The sequence below is a fragment of the Tasmannia lanceolata genome, unplaced genomic scaffold (assembly GCF_043159265.1).
Source record: "Tasmannia lanceolata isolate RefF3 unplaced genomic scaffold, GAP_Taslan_0.1 ptg000006l, whole genome shotgun sequence".
NCBI classification, from domain to species: Eukaryota; Viridiplantae; Streptophyta; class Magnoliopsida; order Canellales; family Winteraceae; genus Tasmannia; species Tasmannia lanceolata.
In genome coordinates this window covers 36,504,917-36,529,817 of record NW_027518683.1, presented here as the reverse complement: position 1 = coordinate 36,529,817, position 24,901 = coordinate 36,504,917, and the positions used below count along the sequence as shown (strand labels likewise).

The following is a 24,901-nucleotide window of genomic DNA, read 5'->3' as shown; positions in this document are numbered from 1 at the left end:
TTGCAGGTATGCTGTATGCGGTGATCAAACAATTAAAAAGATTACAAAGATGAGACCATCTACTAAAGCTAGATTAGCAAACATTGATGGTGTGAACCAGGTATGTTTTGATAATGGAAGTGATAATAAATATTTCCCTAGGATTTGTCTTTAGTCAGCATTATGTGAGGATTCCTCAATGTGATTATTTCATATACAACTTAAATGAAATAAACATATTAGAAATGGAGTTGGGTTAGAAGAGCAGAAGGAGAAGAGGAGTAGAGATATGAAGAGTCTCCACTGAAGGGAGCTCCTCATGTATATGATGTATATATAGGCCCAAATAGGGCATCCAATGTACAAAGACTACAATACCCCTAACACTCCTAGTAATTACCCAAACTACCCTTACATGTTATTCGACCCTCCCCCTCAAGCTCGAGCATATATATTTTGAAACTCGAGCTTGCTACAAATAACTACAACAAACAACTAAAAATACAACAAAAAAGGACCATATCCAGCTTGATATAACAGGTTAGAATGGTTGGAAAACCCCGAGCAAAATCACTACACGTAGTAGAAAAATAAACCGTGTAGAACAAAATTTTTGCTCTAACCCAGGATTCCTAGGGACTAATTTATTTTTATTGTGATTTAATAAACATAATTAGAAATACCTTTAAGTTGCTGTAGAGAAGAACTCGTCCCCTTGATATACCGTTCTCCACCTGTAACATAGAATGCGTGGAATGAGCTAATGCCCAGTGAAATAAACATGTCTACACTAAAATCATAATGCCAATTAATAAAAACAGAATAATTGGCAATATATGTAAATCTGTAACTGGCATAGCAATCCAGCTAGCAAACTGTATAACTGGCATAAACATGCATAACTGTATTTGTAACTGTAACTGTAACTGTACCTGATGCCTGGTGTAGTGAGACTAGTACTGCTAGACTATGTAGCCAACGGAACCTGCCTACTAACTCGTAGGAAGCCGAATCCCAACGATCTCGTACGGGATTTCACCCTTGAAAATATCGCGAAAGGTGATACTGGGGCTTGATCCGTGACTTTCCTTTGACGGTCTAGAAAAAGTCTCATACACTAGTAACCAAGCCTAACACTTCGTCTCAAATGATGTTGATTGTTGCATCCTCACTCGGACAACATCATGTCCTGATGCAAAACTGTGACTATAAAAGTCTAACTTGCACATACGTGCATATGGTAGATCCGAACTAGGAGTCGATACCATACTATGACTATTGACCCTCGTGTACACTAACATAGTCAATATCAATCAAAACATGCATAAACTTTACATAATGAATCATATTCAATAAGTAGAATAACTGTGGTAGAACAAGTCTACTCACCTCTGGTACTCGTGTGAATCGTTTCCCACGAACAAGATCTTTAAATCAGTCCATAGTATCACTTACAATCCATATTAATCACCAATTAACGTTTTAGATCAATATTTATGTCCTCCAGGGCAGATCTGTGCCCTCAAAACTTATTGGAAAAATATTTAAAAATCAACCCTTCCTGGTGTGTTCGGGCGTCCGAACTGGGCATCCGTGGACCCCCTTCGGTCGTCCGAGCCACCCCCTCAGGCGCCTCTGAGATTTTTCTCCTCTCGGATACCTCTTAGGTGTTTGTATTCGGGCGCCCGACCCTTGCCCTACGGGCGTCCGAAGCTTGCGATTTGGGTTTTTCTAAAACCTGCGAGAACACAAGTTTTCTTGCGGATTTTCTGATAGAAAATCCTTCTTTCATATTCCTTTAAACATGTTAAATACCTTAACAAGTTATTTATTAATCTCTTTAATTGATTAAGGCATCTAACGCGAAAGAACACGAAGATCTTCAAGGAAAAACTAATTCTCCTCCGCCCTAATCAATGGTTCTTCAATCTAAGAACACAAGGCTTGATTTAATCACTATAAATATACTATAATATTTATTCTCAAGAGATTTGAATCTCTTTAGAGAGTAAAATAAAGCATAATCATATTTTAATTTTAAATTCATACCTCTTGGAAGATAGATTCCTTACTTTTCTTATTCTCCTCTCCCAAAAGCTCCACACAATTTCTTTTAGAATTGAAGTTCCAAAATCTGTAGCCTAAGGGTTTATTTATAGACTCTTGCTTTTAAGAGTCCTAACTTTGCAAGCTTTTGGAAACCCTAACTCTCTCTAATTGGGAAACTAACTATTTAATTAATATTTAATAGTTTTTATATTTTCGGGACAAAAATACCCTCTCCCCAAATCGTTTTCACATTGGGACATTTTGGGGTATTTCATTAAGTGTTAATCATTTCTATCTAGTTTATCTATTTAAACTTACTTGATTAAGAGAAAGATAAAACTAGGGTGAACTTTGATAAGTTTTTAAAAGGTAAAATTTTGTAAATCAACCAATTCACCCCCCTCTTGGTTGCCCAACTGGGATTTCATGATCCTTGGCATGGATTGGCTATCAGCTCATTATGCCTTGGTGGATTGTAATAAGAAAATTGTGAATTTCGAGATCCCTGGAGGGGAGAAATTTTATTTTGAAGGGAGTGGGGCACGCTCTACCCCAGTTGTTTTGACTGCTATGCAAGCATGCCGATCTCTTAGACAAGGCTGTGAAGCCTTCCTAGCATCGGTAGTTGATGTGAATCACAGTGATGTAAAAATTGAAGATATTTCAGTTGTTAGAGATTTTGTTGATGTTTTTCTTGAAGACCTACCAGGTTCACCCCCAGACAGAGATGTAGAGTTTACTGTTGATTTAGCTCCTGGTACGACGCCTATCTCTCAGGCCCCGTATCGTATGGCACCGATGGAAATGAAAGAAATGAAGACTCAGAAGAACTGCTAGAGAAGGGTTTTGTGCGACCCAACGTTTCACCGTGGGGAGCACTAGTTTTGTTTGTAAAGAAGAAAGATGGAAGTATGTGATTTTGCATAGACTATAGAGAGTTGAACAAAGTTACAGCAAAGAATAAGTATCCGCTTCCACGGATAGATGATTTGTTTGATTAGTTGCTGGGGGCATTTGTGTTATCAAAGATCGATCTTCGATCTGGTTACCATCAGTTAAGAATTAAATCGGAAGACGTCCCAAAGACGGCTTTTCGTACTCGGTATGGGCATTACGAATTCCTAGTCATGCCCTTTGGATTAACTAATGCCCCGGCAGCTTTTGTGGATCTACTGAATAGGGTGTTTAGATCATTATTAGATAAGTTTGTGGTTGTATTTATTGATGATATTTTGGTGTATTCTAAAAGTCATTTAGAACATGAGCAGCATTTAAGAATTGTTTTAGAAACCCTGAGGAAGAAGAAGCTTTTCGGAAATTTAAGTGCGAATTTTGGCTTGACTCTATATCTTTTCTTGGACATGTGATCTCCAAGGAAGGAGTTTCTGTGGATCTAAAGAAAATCAAAGCAGTGGTAGATTGGAATAGACTGAACAATGTGGCCGAAGTTCGGAGTTTCCTGGGTATAGCAGGCTACTATCGTAGATTCATGGAAGACTTTTCATGTATCGCAGCTCCTTTGACTCGCTTGACCCGGAAAGGAATTAAGTTTGCTTGGTCAGAAGAATGTGAGAAGAGTTTCCTGGATTTGAAGCAAAGACTGGTTACTCTCCCATCGAAACTCTGCCTGTCAACGGAGTAGGATTCACCATTTATAGTGACGCTTCAATGAAAGGACTCAGTTGTGTATTAATGCAGAACGGGAAGGTTATAGCCTACGCCTCCCATCAGTTGAGACCGTATGAGGACAATTATCCAACCCATGATTTGGAGTTAGCAGCTGTAGTCTTCACCTTGAAGATTTGGAGGCATGATCTCTATGGGGAATCGTGTGAGATATATACTGATCACAAAAGCTTGAAATTCATCTTCACACAAAAAGAGTTGAATATGAGACAAATGCGTTGGTTGGAGCTTTTGAAGGACTACGACTTGACCATAAGTTTTCACCATGGTAAGGCCAACGCGGTAGCTGATGATCTTAGTCGAAAGTCGTCAGTTAATTTGATAGCTTTAATTACATCTCAAAAAAGCATTTTAGAAGATCTGCGAAGAGCAGAAATTGAGATTCGTGGGCGAAATTTTGTAGTTCAGATTGCTGCACTTCAACTTCAACCCACATTACATGAGAGGATTCGAATTGCTCAAGATTCCGATCCTGAGTTGTGTAAGATCAAAATTAAATTAGATGAAGGAAAGGAATTAGAATTTCATGTTCACCAAGACGGCACCCTTAAATTTGGCAACCGCATTTGTGTTCCTGACAATGCGGCACAACACGAGTTATTCGGTGCATCTTGGAAGTACAAAAATGTACAAGGATTTGAAAGGCAACTTCTGGTGGAATAATATGAAGAGAGAGAGATAGCCCATCTTGTATCGCAGTGCTTAACTTGTCAGGTAGTCATGGCCGAACATCAGAGACCTGCGAGAACGTTGCAGCCACTTCCCATTCCTGAGTGGAAGTGGGAGGAGATCACTATGGACTTCGTGACAGCTCTACCTCGTACATCTTCAAGCAACGATACCGTGTGGGTAATAGTTGATAGATTGACCAAATCAGCCCATTTCATAGCAATTAAGACTGGCCTGACACCTGAGAACCTTACTAAGCTGTATGTGGACCAAATAATTAAGTATCATGGAGTGCCTGTGACCATCGTGTCCGACAGAGACACTCGTTTTGTATCTCGGTTTTGGAACAGTGTACATTCAGCAATGGGAACTTCACTCAAGTTTAGTACAACATTTCACCCCCAGACGGATGGTTAGTCCGAAAATACAATTCAGATATTGGAAGATATGCTCAGGGCGTGTGTGATTGATTTGAAAGGTGCATGGGACAACCATCTTCCCTTGGTGGAATTTTTGTATAACAATAGTTATCAGGCCAGTATCAAAATGGCACCCTTTGAGGCCTTGTATGGGAGGAAGTGTAGATCACCCATATGCTGGGATGATGTGGGTGAGAGGAAACTTCTACACCCTGAGTTGGTACAACAGACTGTGGACATAGTAAAAGTAATTCGTGAGCGCCTTCGCGCTGCACAAAGTCGACAAAAGAGTTATGCTGACAATAAAAGAAGATATTGAAACTTGAAGTTTGAGATAATGTGTTGTTGAAAGTGTCACTCACTAAAGGCGTGATGCGATTTGGAGTTAGAGGAAAACTTGGCCCAAGATTTGTGGGGCCCTACGAAATTCTGGTAAAGATTGGGAAAGTGGCGTATAGACTTGCCTCGCCACCATCCTTGTCGGGAGTCCATAATGTATTCCATGTCTTGATGTTACAAAAGTATATAGCGAACCCTAATCATGTCATTGACATATCACCTTTGAAATTGAGAGCTGATCTGTCTTTTGAGGAGCAACCAATACGTATTGTTGATCGTAAGGACCAAGTTCTCAGGCGACGGACTATACCCTATATGAAGGTCCAGTGGCAGAATCATTCAGAACGAGAAGCCACCTGGGAACTGGAAGAAAAGCTAAGAGCCAAATATTCGTTCTTATTTGATGATTCAAGTACTTGATGAGTTAAATTTCGAGGACGAAATTTTGTAAGGGGGTAGAATGTAAATACCCAAAATGCCCCCAAACGAAAATTTGTTTCTCCCTTTTAAGGAGGGGCGTTTTTGTCCTCTAGTGTTTTAGTTTAATTAGGGCTTCTTAAAGAAAGCTTATAAATTCATCTTTTGGGAGTTTAATCAAACCCTAAACTCGTTTGCTACAGCCCTAAGAGAGGATTCTCGTGAGAAAGAAAGAGGAGATCGAGTTTTGGAATCGGAAAGCGAAGATCGAGGTAAGAACTATGATCTTTATTGATTTATGTTATTAGAAACCCTAAAAAACAAAGGTTAAATTAGTGATAGAATGAGATTTATTGATCGATATGCTTTGGATTAAGAACTTTCGTGTTGATCTCAGATTCTTTGGGCTTGTATAGTTCATCGATCCCCAACGAACAAAAGATCAGATTGTGGTGGCCTTAGAAATTTAGGCTTTAAGGATTTTAACCTAAAAGCTTATATTATTTTATGTAAATTATGTGTGTCGATTCGGAGCGTGAAATCGGGGTAGGTGGATTCCCTTCGTGGTAAAGGAATCCATCAGATCGGACCTCACGCAATTTGGAGTCCGAACGAATAAGATCTATAATTTTGAAGTTTTGAGGAAATCGGGTAAAAATATGGAATTCTCGAGAAAAACCCAGTCCCGAGGTTCTGATGCCCGATTGGAGGTATTCGGGCGCCCAAAGGGGTGTTCGGATGTTCGACTCGGGCGCCCGAACGTGAGTGATCCGAGAACCCAAGAGTTTGAATTTCTTAGAGGCGTCCGGAGGGGCTTCTGAAGGAGGTGTTCGGACGCCCAAAGACCTTGGGCGGGCGTCTGAACCCGCCAAATTTTGTGAATTGGTTTTGGACTTCGGACTTTGGACCATTTGTTTTGGGCCACTTCTTACGGCCCCTTATTGATTGATATGATCTATGTGATTTAGGTACTGGTCTTTCGATTTGAATTTGAAAGAGGAAGTGTTCGCCATTGGAGGTACATAATTTCGTACTACTTTAGTGTTTTGAGTCACTACTCAATGATATGCCTTTTGATATTAATTCTATAAACTCTTTGAATATATGAAACCTTTGATAACCGTAGACTTTGATTTCGGTCTTGCATGCTTACACCTCATTGAACACAATCTATTGAATTGTTTACTTATTGACAACCTATGAATTTTGTATTGAGTATGTGACCCTCTTTGTTATGAGAACCTTTTGATCATTGTATACCTAACTATTTTGGAAAATCTTGTGGAACTAACATGAACCACAATCTTTGGAACTTTGTATGTACCTTTGGGCATTTTGTATTTGTGGACACCGTTTGTGGAGGCTTAGGTTATATGTGAACAATGAGGGCCCGCACCAATGGGGGTTATACGCTTGCTTTTGGGTCCCATTAGTGAATGCTATTCGTTGACCCTGTTGACAGGTATATGAACTTAGAAACTAGTTTCTAACCGCGGTCAGTCGGGTAAAATAACATTCGTTTTTGGCTAAGCCAATGACCTTTGGCTTATTTCGTACATTTCTGATCGCTTTCAGTGATCTCTTAAGACTTTGTGACCTCTCTTATTGAGACCCTCTTTGATGTGAAACTTTGAAATATGATTTTGTAAGCTTTGCTTCTCAGTTATTGTATTTGTATCAGTTACCTCATATGTAGTCTTTACCATCTTCGTTTGCCTATTGACCCTCTCTATGTAGCATACCTTTGACCCCACTTTTGTAGTGCGTCATTATGTACTGACCTTTTCAGCTGACTGTGGTTTATCATTTTCAGACTGTTAACAGGTCTTTAGGTCTTTATTGTAATGTCCAAGGGCATACTTGTCTTTGTGAGTCACTCTTTATTATTTATATTACATGAGTGAGGGGGAGAACCCTACCTAAACCTTTTCTCTCACTCTATACTTTCTCTCTTTTCTCTACCTCTCTCAACATGGTATCAGAGCTCTAGGGCATGGATGCCTAGGGCCATTTTTTTTTCTTTCCTTCTTTTTTCCCTAACCCTAACCTTAACATCCATCTCCATCTTCTCCATCCCTAACCCTAACCATAACCCCTCCATTCTTTGCTACAATACTGCTACAGTACATCGCTACATTACTGCTACAGTGAATCGCTACAGTACATCGCTACAGTACTGCTACAATGAATCGCTACAGTACTGCTACAGTATATCGCTACAGTACCCTCTTTTCCCCACTCTTCCTTGCCCTAATCCGATCCATCATAATCTCTTCTTCTTCTTTTGGGTCATAGCTATGCCCTAGATTTTCTTGTTCGGCTTGATCACTATCTTCATGGTGTTGTTCTGGATTTGTACTTACATCATTGCGATGTTTGTGGCTCGGAGTTGTCTCGACTTTGTCTTTATGTCGTGAGGCTATCTCATGCCTCCCTTATGCATATGTTGTCCTCACGAAGCCGCGGTCTATTAGCTTGCTTATAGTCTTCATCCTTGTCTCTACTTGCTCGTTGTTGGTCCTCTTCAGTCTTCTTCCCAGTTTCTTATGGAAGATACCCCTCATATTGAGGACCCTACTATTCGTACTCCAGCTATGGCTACTAGTTCCCAGCCGCATCAGGCTGCGTCGTCGTCTTTGTCTTCGGTGGATGTGTCATTCCCACCGATTACCAATTCCCGTCTTGATGGATCCAACTATTTGACTTGGAAGATTGCTGTGGAGACATATCTGAAGGCCCGACGAAAGATTTCTATTATTCGTCGTGATCCCCCTCCTGAGATTGACCCTACCTTTGATGATTGGGATGTAGATGATGCCCTTGTTCGTACACTTCTATGGCAGAGTATGACCCCTGCCATTGCTAGCACCATGATGGATCTCCCTACTGTCAAAAAGGTATGGGAGCACACTGCGGCATTATATTCTGGTGAGGGGAATGTCGCTCGTCTCTGCGACACTTATTCGCGCTGGATGGGTCACAGGCGCGGTGATTCTACAGTCCATGATTACTACAGACAGTTTGTCTCCTATTGCCAGCAGCTGGATGCTCTTATGCCTCTCACCACTGATCTTACCACGGCAGCCAGACAGCGGGATCAGCTCCGTGTTGTTCATTTCCTTAAGGGTCTTGGACTAGAGTTCACTCATCTTCGACAGCACATCCTTGGGTCTGGTACTGTACCCACTCTTCAGGAGGTATTTTTACGAGCTCAGCAGTGTGCACTTGGCATTACTGTTCCTACTCCCGTGGATGTCTCGACTACTGCTGCTTATGGAGCCGCTGACCGCCCTTCCCGAGGAGGAGGCATTTTTTGTCGCGGTCGTGGTTGCGATACTAGCCGAGGCGGACATGGCAGCGGCCGAGAGGGTGGCCGTGGAGGTCGAGCTTGGCCCTATTGTACTCATTGTAGGCGTGAGGGTCACTATTACGAGACATGCTTTGATCTCCATCCTGAGCTGCATCACACTCCATATCCTCGTCAGGGCCGTACTGTACATCTTGCCCTTCCAGATTCGCTGCTCCTATTGATAGCCCCTCACAGACACCACTGGCTACTCCGACCGATCAGATTGTCGTCTCTCGTGCCGACTATGATGAGCTACAGCGTCTCAGGTCTGCCAGCCGCCCTCCTACTGCTGGTCTTGTTCAGCCAGGTAGTTCTCCTGCTTCGTTCCTCTCTAGTTCTAGCTCCTGGATTATTGATTCGGAAGCATCTCATCACATGACAGGTACCCAGTCATCTTTACATGATTTTCATCATGTTGTTTCACCTTATATTACTCTTGCTGATGGGAGTACCTCTCCTATCACTGGTGTTGGCAGTTGTTCCCCTTCACCAGGCATTACATTATCATCTGTGCTCTGTGTGCCCAAGTCACCTTTCAGTTTACTTTCTGTTAGTCAATTAACAAAGCATCTTCATTGTTCTATCTCATTTTTTCCTTCATATTGTCTTTTTCAGGATCTCTTGACTGGGAGGACGATTGGCTCGGGCCGTGAGGTGGATGGCCTTTATCGTCTCGACTGCATTCCGTCCCATCCGATTCTACATGGATCGGTCGATGCATACCAGTGGCATTGCCGTCTAGGTCACCCGTCTATGAAGCGTTTACGCAAGATTCCCTTCGTTCCTTCTTCATCTGTTAGGTCTTTTCAGTGTGAGGCCTGTGAACTTGGGAAGCATCATCATGTGCCATTTCCCTCTAGGACTGTTAGTCGGGCTTCACACCTTTTTGCTCTTGGTCATTCTGATGTATGGGGTCCTACGAGGACTACCTCTTTATTTGGATTTCGCTATTTTGTGGTCTTTATTGATGACTATTCACGTATGACATGGACTTATTTAATAAAAGATCGTTCTAAAGTTTTTTCTATGTTTCGTGATTTCTATGCTGAAGTTAGTAATCAATTCTCATGTGTTATCCAATGTTTTCGCACTGACAATGCAAAGGAATATTTCTCTTACTCAAATGGTTTTCAGGAATTCCTCTCTTCGCGAAGCATTCTTCATCAGTCCTCATGTGCTCATACCTTTCAGCAGAATGGAGTGGCTGAGAGGAAGCTTCGCTCCTTATTAGATGGGGCCCGGACACTACTCTTTCAGATGCGGGTCCCTAAGACCTATTGGGGTGATGTTGTACTCACAGCAGTGCTACCTGGCGAATAGGCTTCCCTCTTCGGTCCTTGGTGGCACCTCTCCGTTCTCGATTCTCCGTCCTACCTCTGACCCTTTCCCTCTTACACCTCGAGTTTTTGGCTGTCTCTGTTTTGTCCACGTTCTTGGGTCAGGATTAGATAAGTTGGATCATCGGGCCGAACGGTGTATCTTTCTAGGTTACTCTCAAACCCAAAAGGGTTATCGTTGCTACAACCCTCACCTGCGACGATCCTTTGTCTCGGCAGATGTTACATTCTTTGAGACCCAGTCATTTTTTAGTCCGTCCATCTCGTTGGATCCCTCCCCCTCTACACTTCAGGAGGATTCCTCGCATACTCATGTTCTTCCTCTTCCGGTTCTTCCTGATCCCATCCCTGTTTCTACACCTCCGGTGTCCAGTTCCTCCCCTACAGTTGATTCTACTGTTATGCCAACGTCAGCGCCTTGTGCAGCCCCTCTACCTCCACCATTGAAGCAGTATCAGCGTCGGACCAAATCTGTTGCTCATTCAGCCCTGCCCGAGCCATCATCATCTCAGCCGGAGATCCCCACTTATGAGGTACATTCTGACTCTCCCATTGCCTCTCGCACTCGGTCTCGCAGTACTGCTCATCATCCCATTTCCTCTTTTGTGTCTTATGACTTTCTCACCCCTGTATTTCGTAGTTTTGTTTCGTCTTTGTCCTCTATTTCTCTACCTAAGACTCTACAGGAGGCACTTGATCATCAAGGTTGGCGGGCGGCTATGGATCTTTAGATGCAGGCCAATCAGACATGGGATCTGGTCCCTCTACCATATGGTGCCTTCCCCGTTGGTTGTCGCTGGGTTTATGCAGTCAAGCACCTTCCTGATGGCACAGTTGAGCGCCTTAAGGCTCGACTTGTTGCCAAAGGGTACACGCAGACATATGGGATTGATTATGGCGAGACTTTTTCACCAGTTGCGAAAATTCCTTCTGTCCATGTCCTGCTATCCCTTGCTGTGAATCATGGCTGGCATCTTCATCAGTTGGATGTAAAGAATGCCTTTCTTCATGGTGATTTGGAGGAAGAGGTCTATATGGAGCAACCTCCTGGATATGTTGCTCAGGGGGAGAGATCTTCTCTTGTTTGCCGTTTGAGGAAATCCATTTATGGTCTCAAACAATCTCTGAGAGCCTGGTTTGGGAAGTTCAGTGCTACACTTATTCGCTTTGGCATGAAGCAGTGTGCAGTTGATCACTCCGTCTTCAGTTTTCAGTCTCAGGCTGGTTGTGTTCTGTTGATAGTATATGTCGATGATATCATTATCACTGGTAGCGATATAGGTGGCATTCAGAGGCTCAAATCCTTCATTCAGACAGAGTTCTCTACTAAGGATTTGGGTCGTCTTCGGTATTTCCTGGGCATTGAAGTTGCCTATTCGACTAGGGGTATCTACCTCTCACAGAGGAAGTATGTTCTGGATCTTCTTGATGAAACAGGTTGTTTGGGAGTCAAGCCTGCCTCAACTCCTATGGACCAGAATATGAAATTACTCCCTGAGGAGGGAGTCCTGTTAGAAGATCCAGGGCGATACAGACGGTTAGTTGGTAAGCTCATTTATCTTACTGTTACACGTCCAGATATTACCTTTACAGTTAGCGCTGTTAGCCAGCATATGAGCTCACCTCGCACTTCACACTGGGCTGCTGTACTTCAGATATTGAGATATCTGAAGAGTTCGCCAGGTAAAGGGTTGTTATTTTAGAGGCACGGGCACCAGAGAATTGAAGGATACACTGATGCAGACTGGGCAGGATCTCCGGCTGATAGGCGGTCTACTACAGGATATTGCACTTTTATTGGAGGTAATCTTGTTTCATGGAGAAGTAAGAAACAAGATGTCGTGTCTAAATCCAGTGTCGAGGCAAAATATAGAGCTATGTCTCATACGAGTGGGGAACTCATGTGGCTACGTTCCTTACTTTCAGAGATTGGATTTCCTCCTTCTCATTCTTCTCCAGCTCAGTTATACTGTGACAACAAATCCGCCATTTACATTGCCACGAATCCAGTCTTCCATGAGAGGACCAAACATATTGAAGTGGATTGTCATTTCATTAGAGATTTGATTCAGTGAGGCTACATATCTCCCGTGTTTACCAGATCTGCAGATCAATTAGCAGACATGTTCACGAAGCCTCTAAGTAGAGCTAAGTTAGTTGATAATTGTAACAAGCTAGGAATGTTAGATATCTACATTCCAGCTTGAGGGGGAGTGTTAACAGGTCTTTAGGTCTTTATTGTAATGCCCAAGGGCATACTTGTCTTTGTACTTCACTCTTTATTATTTATATTACATGAGTGAGGGGGAGAACCCTAACTCAATCTTTTCTCTCACTCTTTACTTTCTCTCTTTTCTCTACCTCTCTCAACACAGACTTTGACCCTCGTGGAGCGGACGAGGGAGCGCATGCGTGACTTGTCGATTTTCAGATTTAGTAGATTATTTTGATTTCATTAGACAGTGAGTATTGTTTAGGCAGTGTTGAGACTATGTTATTTTATTTCTTTATTGGTTATTGGGGAGGGTGAGAGAATGATTAAATTTGGTTATTTGGATTATTTATGCAAGTGGGGACCTTTATTGAAGTTATGTTATGGATGATTTTGTTATCGCTTTGTGGATGATAATTTGCCATGGTATTTTTTGCCCATCCCATCAATTGTCTAAGCATCTGAGTTCTTAGTAAGGCCAATAGGTTGTTATTGCATATTTTGCCCAGCCCACATCAATTGCCTGAGGATTTGAGTTCTAAGTGATTGAAGATTGATGGGAGCTGTTTGAGGAGATTAGCTTGGAGTTGATGTGGGATTGAGGAGATTAATTTGAGCTGAGTTGCTTGACCTGAATCTGAGCGGATGGATCGATGGCTCAGTGAATCTATTGAGGCCAGACTGGGCCTGCTCAGGGAGTTCCAACCCGAGATCATTCTCCATTTTATTGTTATTATTAGTGTCTCCTTTTTTATTCTTTCCCTCATTTTCCTTTACGAAAGGGGGTGTTGTGATCGTACTTGTGGCCGCATTAAATGCTCTCAGGTTTCATGATCTTGAACCGTAGTGGGACAGTCGCTTCTAAAGCCCACGAAAAGGAAGGGAAATAGTGATTTTAAACTGTTTCCTTCCTTTCCCTGCAGTTGTTTCCTCATGATCGATGGCGAATGAACGAGTGGGATCTCCTCAGAGGGATCTCTCCCTGCTTCTGCATCGTCGTGTGGTGAAGGCTCGTCATCAGTGGTGCCTACTGAGCGCCCCTCCGACGTTTAACCCTAAGCAGAGATCCCTCAATGGTACGTGGGGCAACTCTAGAAGATGACAGGCGATCACATTTCTAACGACGTTTTTCTCGAGCAGGTAAGTCTAAAACACCATGATTTCAGATTAAAATCCGTGTAGGAGGGGAGTGGGGGTTAGGATTAGACAAGTGAAAATGGAGGAAATGATGAAATGGTTCTGTATGGAGCAGGAGCTGGTCTCCTCATCCTCATACATATCATCTTGGCTATCCTCATGAAAATCCTGTGGCGGTAGAGACAGAGTCTGTCAGTGGTTGGCTAATCTATTGACTTTATCAATCAATTCCTCCATTTGAGCCTCTAAATGAGCTCAGTATTCGGCCATCTGTCTCATAACATCGGCCAATGTGTATCCGCTAGGGTCTGAGCTACCCTCCTCACAATCACCCATAATGGCTCGCTTCGGTGTCATGTCTACTTGCACTACACAGCCAATAAGCTCTGGATGTATGTTTGTCGTGGAAGTACTGAAATATAATAGGTGGTCGGGCTACAAGTCTGTCCAGATCAATCCTGCCTACTATTGGCTACTCTAGGAGGCGAGAATCAAATGAAGATGATGATATCTACTATGGTTCTGTATGCAAACAACAACCTCATCTAAAACAGTACAGCAAAGCTATGTGAAGTGCCAGCTGTTTGGATATTGCTCGAATCAGAACCTCTGAAAGAAGTGTCCAGAGGATGAAAACTACTCAGTATTGTGTATCTCAAAGGTCAAATTACCAAATTGGATCTGTTGCTGAAATCAGAAACCTAATTGCACCTGCAGGGAGAGGGAGCTTGCTGTCCAAAAGCTGAAACACAATTAGCTCAGAAAATTCCAACAAAAATTTTGAACTAAGCCTCGTAAATGGAAAAACGGATGGGAATCAGTGAGTAACAAGAAATACAAAGACAGCAATGGACATGAAACTATTAGAAACTCGATTGAAGCAGCAAGACCACGAAATTTGAAGAAAATCAGAACGTAATTGGCCGGAAATAGGGTTTGTTCGAAGAAGAAAATTCAAGAATATGTTGGAATTAATGGAGGATTCTGAAATTCCTTCGAAAGCTTGATTCAATGATGAGAACGCCCAATATGATGTGGATTTAAGGAAAGAAAGCCATAAAAAAGCGAAGATGGTGGAAGAAAACGAAATTGGGGAAAATATGAGTGATGAACACAAACAGTAACGATTGGCTGAAATTTTATAAAGGAATTGCAAAATTCCTTTGGAAACTATCTTCACTATGAAAAATGACGAAGGTGAAGTGAAATCAATGATGGAAATTGATGGAAGAAGGAATCGTGGTTCGAATGTGGGCGAAAATTTGAAAATAAAACAGGAATAGGGCAATTTTTTTTTTTGAAATTTTGAAAATTACAATTCTGATTGCAATTAAAGAAAGGAATGATGCAAATAAATTGAAGTTAGAAGCAAACATCAATCTTCAAGTGGAATTTTCGAATTCAAAGCAAAGATCGAAGAGAATTTTTGAAAGTGATGGGAAAAATGTCAGAAATTAGGGATTTTTTAAATTTTTTTTGGCCCAGATCTGCGATACGCATTTGCAATTGCAATTCGAAGATGTACTAGGACAATTCAATGAGTCTTGGAGCGAGAAATAAAATCGAAGCACGAATTTTCGAGAATTTGTGAAGATCAAATGAAATTCGAAGCTTCAAATTGCGGAGAAATGAGAATTTCTTCCGGATCTGCTTCTGATACCAAATTTGATGTAGATCTAGTGTGGATCTACTTCTAAATGGTGAGTCCAGTACAAATTTAGTCCATCTTAGAGAATGAGCAGCAATTTGAACGAAAATTCTGATCAAAACAGTCTAAAAAACCAGGAACTTGCTGTAATTTGCAGAAAACGAGTAGAAAATCTACTGAAAATGCTGGAAAAATGCCAAATGATGAGCAAGAACAGAATTGGACTGAATCTTTATTGAATTTTGATGAAAAGAAACTTTAAAAGAGGACATAGCTCAGTTGCAACCATGGTTTTAAATTTTGACCGAAATCCGAAATTTCGGGTTTCGGTCGAGAACGAAACCGAAATTGGGGATAAGTGAAATGGTCTTTATTTCGACCGAAATTTAAGGGATTTCACCCACAAATCTAGATTTTTGATAAGTATTAAATGTTTTCCCAAAATTTCGGCCTTTCGGTAATTTCAGACGAAATTCTATACGAGTTAAAATATTATTTTATTGTATTTCGTCCGAAATTTCGAAATTTCCGCCAAAGTTTTTGTTACGGTGAGGACCAAAACGCATTCCGAAACCGAAATTTGAAACCATGATTGCAACTACAATTTGAGATGAAGAATTGGAGGGCCTTCTTTGAGCTGGATCTCCTTTCTAACATCAATCAAAGCTCTCTTTTACGATAGTTCTCCCGACCAAAGCTTGAGCTCCGGCTCTTACAATTCACATCTCAGCCCAAAGTCCCTCCAACATTCAAAAAACCCAAGCCTAGACTACTCACATTATAAGAATGCCCTCACTACATTTCTCGATTATATGAACGCATTCCTATTAAAGGAATACACTGTACACATACACCCCTACTACAAGAGAAAAATTACAACTGAAACCACTACTAATGCCCCTATTACAAGTACACCCCCCCCGTCTCAACTATTTCCTTCACTTCTTTTCAGCTCTTCCTAGAGGCCTCAAACCTGGTCCTCATCATTGTCTCACATTTATAGCATTGGAACCATTGATTTGCTTGACCTTTTAAGTGAAGGAAGCCAATAAAACCTGCCGATCCACTAGAGTTCCTTAATCTTTGAAAAATTGCTCAACTCTAGGTATCCATTTTGATGGTTCTACGTTGGTGTAACATGAAAAATCCAAACGATCATGTTGGGCTTTGATTGTATTTTCAATACCATTACTTCCTCTATTAACCTCTAATTCTGCTTGATCTCCCTGAGCTCCACGCTAGAAAATAGATTCCCGAATCTGCCCTAGATTCTTCAAAGCCCTATTCATCTCCTTAATGTTGTCGGAGTTTTCGTTGATAGCTTGAGAATATTGTTGCGTGTCAATATCTAGTTTATCTATCCGGTCATTGTTGGTAGCCAGGGAACACAACACTAATACAATTGGTATGAGACTGTGGTAGTGATGAAGGTGGGATGCTTTCATTTCCACGAGAAATCGTGCCTCCTAGCTTAGAGCTGGGTTGGATACTAGTCATTGATTTTCTTTATTAAATCCAGTCAATGCATATATTTTCTATTTCCACCGAAACAGGTATTGATAGAAACAAACTCAACAAACTCCCATCTTATAACCGTTTATTCTCTACTAGGTAAGCAATAATAGTTTGTTTTAGTTGGTCTTTTATTTGCTGCCAATTCTCTTGTGTGAAACGGTTGCTTCTAGGCTCACCTGAGTCACCCGTTATGAGCTATGATTTAGCCGACGCTTTGAATTTATTCCTAACACATGTGTCCTACTTCTATGTCCAACACGACACAGGTGTCGACACTCCTTTGGACAATTTTAAATGTACTGCTAGAAGTGTTAAACTTAATGTAGGCTTGTGGACCCGTTTTTTGTATAGTGTAAGTGTGACTTTCTGTTTTATTATTGAGTATACCTCTTTTAGTATTAACTCTTCTTTTAGCTCTTCTTTAACTAATATTTGTTGTTATATCTCCCAAAACCCAAAACAAACTATTCCAATACTATATTCATCATATCATATTGGTCTCCCTTTCTCTCTGTATATTGGAGACGGAAGAGAACTAATGTATTGTTATTTGATTATTTCATGTTTGTTTTAGATTATAGTTGATTAATTCTAAGATTTATTAGTTTGTTAAATGAATGCCATATTTATATTGTTAGTTTGTTACAAATTATAATCAGTAGTTTTACATGTATATGTCACCGTTTCTAGATTTTTAGATTTTGCCATGTTAGACAATTTGTATCAGTGTCGAAACACGACACACGAATCCGTATCCACAGATCATGATTATATACTTTCTATTATATCCGTGTTCCCATTTCGAAATTTTAGGGGTTTGCCGTGTCCGACACACCGTGTCCGTGTCAACACGCGACACTCGTATCCGTGTCCATAAATCATAGGTTATGAGTTGGTACCAAAACCCTTCTCAAATGGCTCTTCACATTGCTCGATTTGCAATACTGTTTTAGTTTCTTTTGGTCTCTGACTATCACATCATAGCCAGAAAAAGCCCTTTTTTCTTTGCTTGTAAGTTCCTTCATTCTCAAATAAATTGGTGTTGCCTAGTAACTTGACGAAATTGAAGCAATTATTTGCTCTCACTGAATTTCTGTTGGTTTGATTCTTTTGCAGCTCTGACCCCATTACTTTGGTTGGATATTGAAGCTCCCCTACGTCTTCCTTTTTCAACTCCAGAATAATCACAGACTGAAATTGGCTTATGCCAATTTGATGCAGCAGAGTTTACAGAATTAACAAATCCCAACAGAACTTAATTAGAAAGATAAAAGAAGAAAGTAAACCCTAGAGCTATTCGTATAAACCCCTAGAAGCAAAAGACCAAGTTTTTCAATGACACTGTGAATAGTAATCTACATAAAAGTGTCAATTTTGTGACGACCATAACTTCTTAAAAACAGAATTGTAGTATGAGACTTATATCCAAGGACTCCTTCCAACTTTTAGAAACAACTCCCAGCCCAAAACAAAGATTTTAAGACAAGACTAAGTCTTCTAAACCAACATAGGAGTAGACAGAAAATATTAAGGGTTTATTTGTATCCTTTCTTCCTCTTTGAGCACATATCTTGTGAAAGATGGGAGATGGAGTTTGAGGCATAGTTTTAAATTTCTATTGAAACCGACACAATGTCTGGAATATTTCCATTTCCATCCCCCGAAAAAATGCATACTGAAACTAAAACCTCAAGTGTATTAGTGGTACACTATACTAGTATGTGTTGCATAGTTATATTTATAAGAATTGCATGTGAAATACGGTGCAACATAAGTATTTATATGAATTGCTTGTGACATGCGGTACCTACTGAATTATCAGACATGTAGGTTTATATGAATTGCTTGTGAAATATGGTCCATCTTTTACATATGTTTCTTTATGTTTCCATAATTTTATAAGATTTCTACTGAAATTTCAAACTGAAACCCCAAGGCAGACCAAAATCCAAAATGAAACTGAAATTTAAAACCTTAGTTTGAGGGGATGTTGGCCCTCTTTATTTGCATCCTATAAGTTACAACTTTCAAGCTTTTGTATTCATTTTGTTTATCATGTTATTTGTTGTCTTTAATACTTAGCTTTGGTGAAGTAGACAGACGGTTACCATATTGGCAAAAGAGGCCTTGATTGTTTCCTTGATACATGGACGTCACTTTTCAGATGTGTATTGAACACCCTTGTCAATAGAGGCCTAGACTGTTGGAAGATTATTCAAGTTATGTTCAACTCGTTTTTTTTTTTTTTGAAACCGAATTGGGTACTTGAAGAAGACAAAATCCTCAGTAGAGTACTTAACTGAGCTTTGAACAGAACCAAACTAGGGCTCTAATCAATTCATGTGGAGTTCCGTATTTATATACCTGCTGTATTAAATTTTCTGTTGTTTCAAAACAGTACTTTTCTTGTATATTTCGAAGCCTCTGAACTGAGTTTTTTATGCATGCAGCACCTTGTAACTGTGCATGGTGAGTATTTTCTCCAACATATTGGCCGTTTGTCTCAAGAGTTGAACCTTTCTATGGATGGGGAGGCAACAGTTCAAACTGCTATTACAAAGAAGGTCTATCCAACGCCCCAGAGGAAGTTAACTTTAGCAAAATTCGAAGCTTGGAAAATGTGGCAAGAGGATGGACTTACTTGTCATCAAATTGCTGTAATCTATGAGACCTAGACACTTCAAAATTGTTTCACATGTCCAACATTTCAGTTTTCTAGTGTAAATGCCACGCCTTGGATATACTTATCCCATAGCTGGGAAGCATGGGCTCACCTACCAAAAAAGCATGGGCTCTAAATCATATGATAATTTGACAAGAATATAATCTATAGTTTAAGCATTTCTTATGGTTGGACTTCATTTTTTCTTGTAGACGTCTCCTGGAAGAGCAGCTCCGATAAAAGAAGAGACAGTTGTTGGTTATGTCCTTGAAGCTGCACGAGAGGGATTTGAAATCAATTGGGCTAGATTTTGTGAGGAGACTGGATTAACTCATGAGATATCCAAAGAAATTCAAGATGCTGCCACAAAAATTGGCTCAAGAGAAAAGATGAAACCTATCAAAGATGTATTACCAGAACATGTGAGTTTTATGTTTTTTGCAGAAATGGTATTTCTATCTGATGTTTGGAAATATGACTAGCTGGTCTAGCTTTAATAAATAATAATATGTTTTGTAGATCTTGTCTTATTCTTGAATGTGTTAGGATCCGGCTGTTACACAATGTGTGGACAGCATATCCTAAAATTTGCCTAGGCAGACATATATTGAGCTGGATGGATGAAACTATTTATTTATTATAATTGAAAAAGTGAGAGACAGAGAGAAAGGAGAATGAGAAAAGGGAGAAATCTTACGTACCGACAGACTCTCTCTTAATACACACAAATGATTAGGTTTACAATATATAAGAAAAGATAAACTACCCTTATGTAACTCAATGGACTACTAGCATACTCTAACAATAACGATATATATTGACCTGTTACATCAGATGTCGAAGCAGGAAAAAGTAACTATTTATCTGCTGGGCCCTGCCATTAATAGGCATGCCCCAAAAATCCCTCCACCAAACAATTCTAATCCAGCAACTCAAAAAAAAGAAAAGAAAAGAAAACAATGCTAATCCTAAAATATATGGCATGTAAAATAAAAAGTCAGTCGTCCATATTTATGCCATGTCTGCTTGAAATTATGACAACCGGTTATGAACCCCAAACCTATTATTGGGCTCAAAATTACATTTAAATTTGAGTCCAATAATAGGTTCAGGGCTGACAATCGGTTGTCATAATCTAAAACAAACTGGGCCTTAGCAGGAAGTCTCCACGAGTTTAGGATCATCTGATAGGGGGTACTTTTAGGGCACAACCTATCTATGGTAGATACCAAACAGATGAGTGGTTTGCATCATTGAACAGGTAGTCCCACTTCTACGTTTGCCCTCTATGTATCATATAACTTCTCATATGCCTTTCAGTATTATCATATAACTGTGAGGATGTGTCAGCATGTCAGTCCCAGAGCTTTCCTCGCCAAAATTCGCAGCCTGAGATCCAAGGCCATCTCTTTTCTGTTTATTTATTTAATTTGATGATACATTTCTTCTTTCTCTTTAGTGATATACTGATATGAAGTCAAGTTATTCCCATCCACTTGAAGTAAAGAAAACTTGATCCTATGTATTCCATTCATTGATGAAGAACATGATATTTATTTTTCAAAAAAAAAGAAAAGAACATAGTACTTATCACATAGTTTAGAGTCAACAATGACTGGAGAACCCTCAGTCAGTTAAGAGATCTTCTTATAACTTCAATAAGAGGTCTGCAAAATGAGGTCCAGAGATCATGTAACAGTTATATTTTACTGACTGCAAAGTACCCTACATGGTTTTTCACTTAAGAAGTTGATTGAGCAATTAATATAATTGTCTTAACTTTAAGCTGAGATAAATAAATCTAGTACTTGGAAAAACCGATGGGGCATTTGAAAAGCGACCGGCATGGGCTTCTCAGATATGGAGAAGTTTATTACAGTGATACATCTCCATATTGACTGTTTGGTTCAGTCCATCTTTTGATTAAAGCTATACGTAGTTGCACATTTTCTTCATTATTCTCCAAATGTGGAACTTTTAAATGTTTATGCAATGCAGGTAGCATATACACACATCAAAGTGTGGCTGGCAATGCAAGACCTTGGGATGTCAATAGAACAACTTCTAGGTTCTTCTGAGTCTTTTAAAGCAGATGAAGTCCCCATCAAAACACTTGAGTCATCGCTGTCGCCCGACCATGAGGCCCAACTGGAAGGATCTCTTAAACCAGACACATCCATTGTAGATACAAAAGCATCTCCTCCCATGGATGAAAAAATTGACCCACCAGCTCGTACAAAGCAACCCCGGAACAACGAATCGAGTGACGAAATTCTTGTGAATAAATGTCCCAAAATACACAAAGAACAAGATATCAAAGCATTTGAGGCGACAGAGAGTGCTGTCTTAGAGTGGCTTAGAAACCATGATGGGGTGAGTTGAGCTCTGAATCTCAACAATACAGAATGTTGTTGGGTGTGCTTTCTGCTTGATTTATTACAGATGAGAACTTGTAAATGAAATTAATTCTCCTGCTTGCTTTGCGTTGTAGGTTGCCCTGTCTGATATCATCGAGCATTTCAACGGAAGCATGAAAGAGTCAGTGGTTGATCTTCTAAACTCCCTTGAGGGTGAGTTTTTTATATTTAAAAAGAACAATTTGTACAGAGTACTGTAAGAAACGAGGAATGGGAAAGGAGCCTTAATTTGTCTTTAAAATTTTGAAATCTCAGAAATACATTTTGAAAATACTAACCAATGGGCTCTGCTGCACTGACATGGTTGATGTAAAGTCTAAATTTCTTGGCGAACTCTCTAAATTTCTTGGCAAACTTTGTTTGCAGTGAATGGAGGCTTTACTATGTGCTCACTGTCAAATGTTTAAACAGAGAACTAAACTATTAAATGTTTTTTTCTATCTCAGACAATTACAATCCACTTATTGGGCCCACTAATATGATGTTAGTATGGTTCATACCTTCATTCCAACATGGCAGACAGTTACTGTTGGGATCATAGTTGCCGGAAATTTCCTAGGCAGATGGGAAGGTCGCTTAATTGGAAACTCGCTTCGCAAGTTAAGTTCTTTTCGCTTCCCATATGCTTCCTACACGTTTCCTCTTAATTAAGAGTGCACTTCCTATTTAGGTGATCATTTCTTCTCAAATGAATATTTTCTCCTTTTGATAATGTTGAAGGAAAGTATTTAAAAAGAGTGCATTTTAAACTTGAAAACTGATCTTAAATTTCAAATGAAAATTATGTGGATCTTTTCTGCAAAAACATACTACAAAATATACATGAATAATAATTGTGAAGCTATAAATTCCCAAAACTTGTAATTCTAATTAGTCGCAAGTCTTGTCAATTTGTATTCCTTACCTAAAGAAAAGATTCTAATTAGTCCCTTCCTCCCTAACCTACTACGATCCTATTTTTTTATGTACTTCAGCCTCATTTCCAATCAGTCTTCTTAAGACCTTTAAGGTTGACTTTCAATGATGCTTCCCAGTTCTCACACAGTTTACACTTCTCTCTACTTTTTTAGAGTTTTTCGCTTTTCGCGTTCACTTTTCTGAACCCTTCGTTTTCCGCTTTCACTTCCCACTTCGCTTCCCGATTTTGCTTCCCAGTTGGGCAGCTAGCAGCTATGGTTGGGATATCAGCCCCTTGGATCTTGGTATCCTATAGTGACATGTATGCGTATTCAAGACTTGATTTTATAGACCACAAGTGGTCTTGGTCTCGTGCTGAATAAAATCTCATGCTTAAGGTAAAGGACGATAAAAGTCAGTGCTTGGCACTTAGGAGGTCTGTTTGTATATAGGAAAAATGTTTTTTGGAATTTAATTTTTCCCATAAAAAGTGAATTTTTAAGTGTTTGGTAAAATCATTTGTCATGGAAATTGTTTTCCAAAATTGAAAATTTTCTTTGTTTTTAAGGAAAACTGCAAGCCTGTTCTACCCTGTTATATCATTTTCCAAGAAATATTTTCCCATGAAAAGTATTTTTTCCATTATTTTCTTTTCCATAGATCTAAAAACCACCTAAATGAGATTGACGGCCTTAAGATTATCGATCAAGGTGCTCTCAACAGTATCTTCTCAATGGCATTTGATTGGTAGAGATTTATTTCAAATATCACAAAGATTACGTTCGAGATTTCCTCTGCCCAGGAAGATCCTGCATCATCGAGTCGTTTCTTGAATCTCTGTAGAAGCGTTTTGTTAGTCACCTCTACTTGACCATTTTCCTGAGAATGGCCCACTGAAGAAAATCTTTGCTCTATCCCGAGCCTGTCACAGAAGTTCTCGAAATACCCGCTTGAAAATTGCATCCCATTATCCGTTACCATGATCTACGGGATTCCGAATTTACAAATAATATCATGATAAACAAATTTTTCTGTGGCCTTCGAGTCATCTTTGACTACTGCTTTTGCTTCTACGCACTTGGTGAAGTAGTCAATTTCCACATACAACATTGTAAAACCTAGTTTGGATCGGGGAAACGATCGTCAAATAAGAAACTTCTTATTTTGTCAATCTCCAATCTTCATCAACTAAATCTAAGATTCAATACCATCTCATCCTCATTTTAATATCTGGCTAATAACAACTTCACACCATATCTAGGGTGTACTAAGTTTAAAAAATTGTTGTTTTATAAAGTTTCTAAAATAACAAACTTTCTATTTTTTCAATCTCTATTCTTAATCAACTAAATCTAAGATTCCATACCCTATCATTCTCATCCCAAAACTTGGCTGACAACTCCTCGACACCATCTCTAGGGTTTCCTATGTCTAAAAGATTGATGTTTTATAAAGTTTCTAAAATTAGAAACTTTCTATTTTTTCAATCTCCACCTTCATCAATGAAATATAAAATTCAATACCTTCTCATCATCACCTTAAAACTTGACTAAAAGCTCATCGACACCATCTCTAGGGTCTTTTATGTCTAAAAGATTGATGTTTCATAAAGTTTCAAATATAAGAAACATTCTATTTTTTTCATTTCCATCCTTCATCAACTAAATCAAAAATTAAATATCATCTTATCCTCATCCCAAAACATGGTTAAAAGCCCATTGACACCATCTCTAGGGTGTCTTATGTTAAAAAGATGGATGTTTTATAAAGTTTATAAAATAAGAAACTTTCTATTTTTTCAATCTTCATCCTTTATCAACGAAATCTAAGATTCAATACCATCTCTTCCTCTTCTCAAAACTTGGCTAAAACCGTCTTGTCACCATCTCTAGGGTTTCCTATGTCTAAAAGATTGATATTTTATCAAGTTTCTAAACTAAGAAACTTTCAATTTTTTCAATCTCCATCATTCATCAACTAAATCTAAGATTCCATTTCATCCCATCCTTATCCCAAAACTTGGCTCAACGCCCATTGACACCATCTCTATGGTTTTCTAGGTCTAAAAGATGGATGTCTTATGAAGTTTCTAAAATAAGAAACTTTCTATTTTTTCAATCTCCCTCCATATACTAAATCTAAGATTCAATATCTTCTCATCCTCTTCTC

General features: G+C 39.6%; 1 protein-coding gene across 5 annotated transcripts in view; it reads left to right on the top strand.

Annotated features, from left to right (window-relative positions):
• Positions 1-22,532, top strand: part of LOC143878578 (uncharacterized) — a 77,891-nt gene extending 55,359 nt beyond the window's left edge. The window contains exons 16-21 of one of the 5 annotated variants that reach the window (XM_077380852.1): positions 7-100; positions 19,207-19,320; positions 19,631-19,840; positions 21,417-21,791; positions 21,910-21,988; positions 22,282-22,532. In XM_077380852.1, coding sequence (XP_077236967.1) covers positions 7-100; positions 19,207-19,320; positions 19,631-19,840; positions 21,417-21,791; positions 21,910-21,988; positions 22,282-22,376 — 967 coding nt within the window. In that variant the 3' untranslated portion in view covers positions 22,377-22,532. The other 4 variants (XM_077380849.1, XM_077380848.1, XM_077380851.1 and 1 more) reach the window with 4 other exon arrangements.
• Positions 22,533-24,901: the final 2,369 nt, after the last annotated feature.